At 47.7% G+C, this 9,020-nt stretch overlaps 1 protein-coding gene across 1 annotated transcript; it reads left to right on the top strand.

The window, feature by feature from the left end:
* Positions 1–2,771: 2,771 nt before the first annotated feature.
* On the top strand, positions 2,772–5,480 carry LOC120700264 (protein NRT1/ PTR FAMILY 2.9-like). Its single transcript, XM_039984489.1, has 2 exons — positions 2,772–3,274; positions 3,577–5,480. The coding sequence occupies exons 1-2, from the start codon at positions 3,094–3,096 to the stop codon at positions 5,223–5,225; spliced, it is 1,830 nt and encodes a 609-aa protein (XP_039840423.1). The 5' UTR covers positions 2,772–3,093; the 3' UTR covers positions 5,226–5,480.
* The last annotated feature ends 3,540 nt before the right edge of the window (positions 5,481–9,020 follow it).

Here is a 9,020-nt window from a genome sequence, read left to right as displayed (position 1 = left end):
CATAGATCGTTACCACTAGACGCGCAGTGCAGCGGAAGAAGTCGCGCGTCGATGTAGAGGAAGTAGTCGATCACGTCCCATGAACCGAGCTCCTCGTACTTGATCCCAACAGCCGATCAGCGCAGCAGTCGCAGCAGCACCTCCACGGAGTCCACACGTACGGGGATAAAACGCCGGGCGTCAGTGTGCTAGCACCGCACGCACGGCAAGGGCGGCGGCCGAGAGGGAGAGGGAGGGGCGGCGGCTAGGAGGTGGCGCGACTCTCAGGGTTTTGCCCCCCTAGCCCCTCCTTCGTATATATAGGGCGTACTAATGGGCTTCTATCTCATAGGCCCATTAGTAATCCTAATTCCTCTTGGATCAATATCCTTTTGGGCCTTTAAACCGTGTTGTGATGATGGGCTCTTGGACATATCACTAATACATCCGTAGGCAGCTAATGGCCAGCCATGGATTTCCAGTTGCCAACGCTGCAGCTCCTTTCAGCACGCACGAGTCCGAGTCCATGTGTGCACGTACACATGGATCACGACGACGAATTGAAGCACATACAGTAATTGCTTGGTACGCATCTGATGGATGTGGATTCCGGTGCCGGCTGCCTGAATGATCCGTTCAGTTCGTTGGATCTCTGAGTAAGCTGGTACTTGTTCTTTATTCTTCTTGCTTAGGGAAAAAAAAGAGCGAAGCGAGAAAAAAAAAGGTCAAAATAATACATACAACCATCCATGGTCCTGTTTGGTTTCCTAGAATGCTAGAAAATCTAACACTTTAACTGCTAATTACGGTGTCAAATAAATCCAGTTTTCAAAACCAACTCTAGAACCCCTGCGCTAGGAACCCTGACGAATCTAATGAGGTCTTTGACCGCGTGATTAGAGAATGATTACTGTAGTATCACCGTAGCAAATCATCCATCAATTGTCGTCGTTAGATTCGTCGCGAAAAATTACACCTATCCCTAAAATTTTTTTTACAACTAGACTTCATTTAGTACTCCGTACATCCGATATTCTTTTTTTCAAAAAAAACGTACATGTTAAGAAGGGCTCATGCCGACATATGGCTGCGTGCTTGCATTGTCAGTACAGTACAAGTAGCTAGCATCGAAGAATAGAGTACTGTACGCGGGAAGGAATCTACGTAGCTATCCATCCCGGCCTTTCGGGCAGGATGTTTGGAGAGCGGCGTCGGCGTGGCCTTGCCGCCGGTGCAGTACTGCTCTGCGGTCCACACACGGGGCGGGCACATCCTTCATTCGTCAGTCAAATTACGGATTCAGACCACCAGGAAAAGGACAGAGAAGTATTCCAAGGGCAGCAGCCATCAATCATTCGTGGCGGCAACCGGAAATTATTATTTGGAGGAGCACTAATATTATTGCAATTTTTTTTAAATTTTATGTAAACTTTAGCCCATCCTATTAATATTTCATATTTCACGCACCCTCTCAAACACTTAGATCCAAACAGAACATAAAACACCGTACCATCCATCCCAATTGTATGATCTATCAATCGATAGTACACAACTATTAGCTAGCTCACGAGTGAAGTGACCTTTAATTTGAGATCAGTCCATCCATGCAAAAAGTTTTATAGTCCATCCACGCTTAAGTAGGCTCATTAGATTCGTCTCGCGATTTACAGTCCATCCATACAAAAAGTTTTATAAATAGAATTCATTTAGTACTCCATGCATGTGTCGAAATATTTGATGTGATGATTTTTTCGTTTACGGGATTTAGGCCGTAATATGAAAGCAGAAGCAGAGTCGGCGATTGCTAATACGCGCGCGCCCCCTAGCACAGCAACTAACAAACGATTTCCGACAAGCTCAGCATATGCCATTTCCGGCGTCGGGATCATTAGCTTTCCTTTTTCAGTCGCCTGCACTCAATGCCGCTAGCGGCCTAGAAGTTTTGAGATCATTTGTTTTCTTTTTTGGGCCGCTCACACTAAATACCGCTAGAGGCCCAACGGGAAATCATGTCACACAAGCTTATTTTGTTTTCAAAAACATGTCACGCTAGCTACCTTTGTGTACATAATTTATATCGTGCTACATAACTTATTGAACTAATGATGTACAAGTTTTTTTGTGTGCTATATAGCCTTTCTACTTCGTAACTTTTTTGAACAACTTATGAACAAAAGTTTTGTTATCATACAATGTGTGCATACAATTTATGCATATTGCTTTGGCTTTTTTATGCATAACTTATGAACATAAATCTGTGCATATAATTTCTGTAGTGCAATTTTATGCTTATAATTTTTGTGTCAAACATTTAACTGTTAAGATGTACAAGTTGGGGGCATAAAAAAGTATTGCTTTTTTTATACATAATTTACTGTTACATAACAATATTTTTATTTTCATAACAAGAAACAAAAATTGTATACATAATTTTGTATTGTATGCATAAAAGTTATAATGCACTGAAAAGTTATGTATGATAAAAATGTATTGAAAACTGGTATGACATGTAACTTATGCATAACTTATCACTTGTGATGCCTTGTATGCATAACTTATGTCGTGCTACATAAAATTATTGCTATTGTGTATAACTTATGATGTACGAGTTCTGGACATCCAGAAACAAATGTTTTGTTGCTAAATTGTATAAATAATCACTAAAAAATATCCTCAAACAGGCTAGCCGGCGATCGTCCAAGCACACCGAGCTGCCGCGTCATGATGGGCCATAAAAAACGGAACACCAAAAAAGAAGGGGTGCGCTGGCGCCGGATCCCGCGGAGGGGTCGGATCGATTGTTGGACAGCGAACTAGCGCGCGGTGGCCAAAATGGATTCCGCAGCAGAGTCAGAGGTATGGTCATCCATCATCATCACCATCACTGTTCGTTTGTTTGTAGGCGTCCTAAGCTAGTTGCCGATCGAGTTGCAAGATGCAGCAGCTAGCCTCCTCTCCGTCCGTCCTCTAGCTCCCTCATCTTGCCTGCTGCTGCCTCTCTCTGCTTGCTTGCTTGCCTTGCCTTTGCCTTGCTAGCTTATTTTATACGGCGTGCTTGCCTGGCCTGCGTGAGATCGATTAGATTAACCACCCCGCCGGCCGGCGCGCGCGGCCATGGAGACCAACAGCAGTAAGCCCAAGCACGGGAAGCCGTACGCCGTCGCCGTCGCCGAGGAAGATGCTACTAATAGCAATAACAAGATGATAAAGAAGAACCTCTCCGATGACGACGAGGCCGCCGCCGGCGAGCCGGAGCAGAAGTACCGAGGGTGGAAGGCCATGCCTTACGTCATAGGTCAGTGCTCGATCTCCATCATATATATCTCTGCTCTGCTGCTGATGCTGCGCGCGCATCTACTTAGCTTTTTAATTGTGTGTACATCCTCTGCTCCCTCGTCGATCATCAATCATCGGCACGTACTCTTTATTTATCTGTTGGTAGACGATGATAGATGCCCGTAGTCGTGATTCATAGACGATGCAACAATGCAAGCTAGTACGGTCTTTCACTGCTCATAATTAAGTTCACTCCATCCTGCTACGTACGTGGCACCATCACTCACTTGCTCAATGATTCCTGCTGCTGCTGCTGCGCAGGGAACGAGACGTGCGAGAAGCTTGGCACCATCGGCACGACGGCCAACCTGCTGGTCTACCTCACCACCGTCTACGCCATCAAGAGCGCCAGCGCCGCCACGCTGCTCAGCCTCTGGGGCGGCACCGTCAACCTTGCCCCCGTCCTCGGCGCCTTCCTCAGCGACGCCTACCTCGGCCGCTACGCCACCATCGCCCTCGCCTCCATCGCCTCCTTCCTCGGCATGATCCTCCTCACCCTCACCGCCGCCGTCCCCTCCCTCCACCCGCACGGCGCCGCGGCGGGGCCCTCCGCGTCCCACATGGCCGCGCTCCTCGCCTCCCTGGCGCTGCTCGCCATCGGCGCCGGCGGCATCCGCCCCTGCAACCTCGCCTTCGGCGCCGACCAGTTCGACCCCCGCACGCCCGCCGGCCGCCGGGGCATCAACAGCTTCTTCAACTGGTACTACTTCACCTTCACCATCGCCATGATGGTCTCCGCCACCGTCATCATCTACCTCCAGAGCAACGTCAGCTGGGCGCTGGGCCTCGCCGTCCCGGCCACGCTCATGGGCCTCTCCTGCGCGCTCTTCTTCATGGGCACCCGCCTCTACGTCCGCGTCCGCCCCGAGGGAAGCCCCTTCACCAGCTTCGCCCAGGTCCTCGTCGCCGCCTACCGCAAGCGCCGCCTCGTGTCCCCCAGCGAGGGCGAGCTCTTCGACCCGCCGCACCGGAGCAGCCTGGTGTCCAAGATCGCCTACACGGACCAGTTCGTGTGCCTGGACAAGGGGGCCGTGCTGACCCCCGACGACGAGCTCACGGCCGGCGGCGCCGCGTCGGCGAACCCGTGGCGGCTGTGCACGGTGCAGCAGGTGGAGGAGGTCAAGTGCCTGGTGCGGCTGCTCCCGGTGTGGTCGACGGGGATCGTCTACTACATCGCGCTCACCAACCTGGGCAACTACAACGTGCTCCAGGCGATGCAGACGGACCGGCGCCTCGGGCGGTCGGGGTTCCAGATCCCGGCGGGCTCCTTCGTCGTGTTCAACATGCTGGCGCTGACGGTGTGGCTCCCCGTGTACGACGGCGTGGTGGTGCCGGCGCTGCGGCGGGTGACCAAGCGCGAGGGCGGCGTGACCCAGCTGCAGCGGATGGGCGCCGGCATCGCGCTGTCCGTCGCCACCATGGTGGTGGCGGCGGCGGTGGAGCGGCACCGGCGGCGGGCGGGGGACGCCGCGTCGTGCTTCCTGCTGGTGCCGCAGCAGATGCTGGCGGGGCTGTCGGAGGCGTTCGCGGTGATCGGGCAGGTGGACTTCTACTACAAGCAGTTCCCGGAGAACATGCGCAGCGTGGCCGGCGCGCTGCTGTTCCTGGGCTTCGCCGTGGCCAGCTACGCCAGCGGGCTCATGGTCACGGTGGTGCACCGGACAACGGGGGGGAGCGGCGGGCGGCCGGACTGGCTGACGCAGGACCTCAACCAGGGGCGCCTCGACCTCTACTACCTGCTCATCGCGGGCATGGCCGCCGTCAACCTCGTCTACTTCGTGGCGTGCGCGCGCTGGTACAGGTTCAAGCAGTCGGATGCCGGCGCCGCCGTGGAGCTGGAGGAGAAGGACGGCAAGGTCGTTGTTGCTACTGCTGGCGCCGCCGCACCTCCACCTCCACCTCCAGTTTGAATTCATTCAGCTCAAGTTCATTCGAACAGGAAATTAAATGAAGATATATAGATGGACAGCAGGTTGAAACAATCGATAGATGGATGGATGGATGTGTTATTGATCGATTATAGAGTTTCCTGGGTTCATGCATGAGCAGACCATGCATCACAGATTGATATCAGTCAACATGATACATAGCACGCATGCGCATCCATCTGAATTTTGTCCCTTGGCCAAATTAGAGAGCTTCCATGATACATGACGCAATTATTACAAGTGCATGTGCCCGATGGTCTACACACACCCCCTTATCTCAAATTGGAGAGCTTCCAAAGGCCAGCTCAACGTCCCTTTCTTCGTTGACTCATGTCTTGGAGCGAGTATTTGGATGGCGCAAAATGATCTCATCTTCAGAGCGCGGAGAAGCTGTGCAACAGCTAGCGCTTCAAACGAGAACTCTCTTGGGCTGCACTTCGTGCGCCACCAAAAAAATCCCTCCGATGGTTCGATGGTGCTTTTAAAATTTATAATCATTATGGGATAATTCCCTCCTTTCCTCAAAAGAAAAGCAAGGGTCGTGTCTGTGTCAACTGTATTCTACTAACTCTGTTCCAAATTATAGTTCGTTTGACTTTTTTGACCTCAACTTTGACCATTCGTCTTATTCAAAAAATTTACACAAATATCATCAAATTTAAGTTATTTTTGAAGAATGATATTAATAAAGCAAACCACAACAAAAGAAGTAATATTTTGCACAAATTTTTAAATAAGACGAGTGGTCAAACTTGAGGTCAAAAAAGTCAAACGAACTATAATTTGGAACGGGGGATTAATTATTACCCCTCCCGTCCTAGAATATACTACTCCCTCCGTTCCAAATTATAAGACATCCCAAAAATCTTGGAGAGTCAAAGCAATTTTAAGTTTGATCAAAATTATAGAGAGAAATATAAATATTTATGATATCAAATTGATGTACTATGAAAATATAACTAATAAAAAATTTAATGGTACTTAGTTTATATAATAAATGTTATTATTCTATTATATAAATTTGGTCAAACATAAAAATTTTTGACTCCAAAATTGTTGGAATGTCTTATAATTTGGAACGGAGTGAGCAGCTACGTTTAGGTTTTTACAAAGTCAAACTTCTTTAACTTTCACTAACAATATCTTTAAAAATAAATTGCTTTCAATAGAAAAATTTACATATTGTAATAGTAAATTTCACGCTAAACGTAATAGTATAATTTTTATGTTACCAGTCTCTATGATTATTTGCTATTTAAAGTTAAAGTTGAAAATATTTGACTTTAAGAAAAATCTAAACGTAATGTACAGTAGCAGTACTAGAAGCAAGGCAGCATATAATCTGCACAAGAAAACAAAGACTAGAGTCCACAGTCAACATAAGCACGCGTGCGTCCGCGACCTATTAAAGTTTCTAGATCGATCGATAGATCTCTCTAGTTGCACGCATTGTAAGCAATCATGCATCTTTCAGCTGTTAGGTAGATCACTATGGGGGCGTTTAATTCCAAAAAAAACTTCCTACAGTAACTATTACATCGAATCTTCGGATACATGTATAAAACATTAAATATAATTAAAAAAATAATTAATTACACAATCTAACTGATTACCATGAGCTGAATCTTTTAAACATAATTAGTTCATAATTGAATATTATTTGTCAAGTAACAATAAAATATACTACAGTATCAAAACTCAAACTTTTTCACTAACTAAATACATATGCTTTAACTTCTGGAAAGGATCCAATTCCATCCATCACTTACCTACAATAATTGTGAATTGGAGTTTAAAAAAAGATATATTATCGTCTGTCAGACTGTCACACACACACCCCATCATATCATATCATAGGTCATGTCACACGTATATATCTTACTTTAATTTGTTGACTAATTGGTTTCATTTCACTGCCGCTTTCTTAATTTGAGCATGCAGCACCGTACCGTATCTTCAGTATCTTCATTTTGGACGCTTGAGCCAGCCTCTTTTAATTTGTCCCATGCTTGATTTAAAAAATTCGCTCTCTCCTTGCCTGCTTTACACTGATTTCAAACTTGTTGGCTAACTGGTCATTTTCACTGCATGCCGCTTTCTTTGAACATGCAGCGCCGTGTACCGTATCTTCAGTAATCAGCAGTAGCTTCATTTTGGACGCTTGAGCCAGCCTCTTTCAATTTGTCCCATGCTTGATTTGAAAAATTCCCTCTCCCTTTTTCCAGCTAAACTTTTGGATCGGTATGCAAGCGTATAGAGATGGAGATAACGCATGCTTTGTACTGATTTAGAAAGCAAAGACATCCGGTGTACAAAATGTGCGTCGTTGCCAGATCAGTGCTTGTTTGTGGTGCACAACATATGTGACAACTGAAAACTAAGGCCACTCGCGATCTCCATCCGTCGACCAGACTCCTGGGAACCAAGGTCAGGCGGAGGGCTCGGGGACGACTGATGAATATCCGAATACGAAGCACTTGCCGACTAGATCTTTCGGAATAGGACGTTGAGTCGAGGGGTGCGCGACGTAGACGAGGTTGACGGCGGCCATGCTTTGTGGATACATTAATCTCCTCCTCGTCTACTTGCCGTCGAGGAATGCTTTGTGCATACATTAATCTTTTTTACATCCTGTAGCAATGCACGAGCACAAACTAGTAAACATTAAAAGATAGGCAAGCAGAATTCGGCAACCGGAGCAAGGTCAGGCCAAAAGTAAACAGTAGTGCATGCGGCCAGCCAAACGAACCTAAGGTGACAAGATTTTTTGAAAATAAAGTCAGGGTGATGAATTAAGATTTGTGAAACAATCAAGTGATCATTCGATCCATAGAGTTGTTCCTTCCTGCAGTTTCTGCACAAAAGTAAGATCTACGCGCATACTCTGAAGATGGTTGGAGAGGATTTGAACACCTGTATGTATATTCATCTAGCACTTTTATTTCCACCATATATACTATCTAGATGCTTATCAATGGCTGTACGGTCAGAGTCGATTTAGCAGCAGCTAGCGACAGTGGAGGCCATGCATGCATCTCGATCGATCCATCAGTCCCACACCTACTAGTAGCACTACAAGAAAAATGATCATTAGTACCGGTTGTATAGCACGGTAAGTACCGACTGCTGTAGCCGGTACCGCCTGGACGATACTAAATGGAGAACCGTTTAGTACCGGTTGCAACAACTAGTACTAAACGCGCAACTCCAGAAATTAGTACCCAAATCCAATTACTATATGATGTCAAGAAACCCAAACTTAGTTCGAGAAATTTGGATAAAGGTCCATCAAAACTTTTAGCCCTAGAACTACCTTGACCCCGACCTGATTCGGTCCCACACTCACCCACCCAGCCACCCCAGACCAAGCTCCAACCACAAGCCGTCAGCGTCGTCGCGTCGTTGTGCCCCTGTCCGATCAGCCACCAGCCACTCGGCACATCACGGTGTCTCGCCAAGCCCCCCCCCCCCCCCCCCCCCCCCCGACGGTCATACCCCATCCGCCCGCGTCCAGTGCCATGGAGCCGCCCTCGCCGGCTGTGCCATGCCCAAGACAGTGACCACCCCTAGCGCCCCGCTCCAGTGCCATCGCCTACACTGCTCAGCCTCGCTGCCAGCTGAGCCTAACCTTAGGAGCCATGCCGTCGCAATGAACAAGTAATCAGTTACCTGAACCCAAATTTCTAGTCTTCCATTTTTGGGTGTATTTCAAGTAGCAGTTCTCACTACCCGAACTTTTATTTCCCTATCCGATTTCTTCGAATTACCTGAATGCTC

Source organism: Panicum virgatum, chromosome 3K (assembly GCF_016808335.1).
Source record: "Panicum virgatum strain AP13 chromosome 3K, P.virgatum_v5, whole genome shotgun sequence".
Lineage (NCBI taxonomy): Eukaryota > Viridiplantae > Streptophyta > Magnoliopsida > Poales > Poaceae > Panicum > Panicum virgatum.
This window is presented reverse-complemented; position numbering and strand designations above follow the sequence as displayed.

What these genes read in the sequence shown, in the direction of transcription:
- LOC120700264 (XM_039984489.1), top strand. Translation starts at nt 3,094, where the DNA reads ATGGAGACCAACAGCAGTAAGCCCAAGCACGGGAAGCCGTACGCCGTC. An exon ending in GGCCATGCCTTACGTCATAG is followed by an intron (nt 3,275 to 3,576) that starts GTCAGTGCTCGA and finishes GCTGCTGCGCAG; the next exon opens with GGAACGAGACGTGCGAGAAG.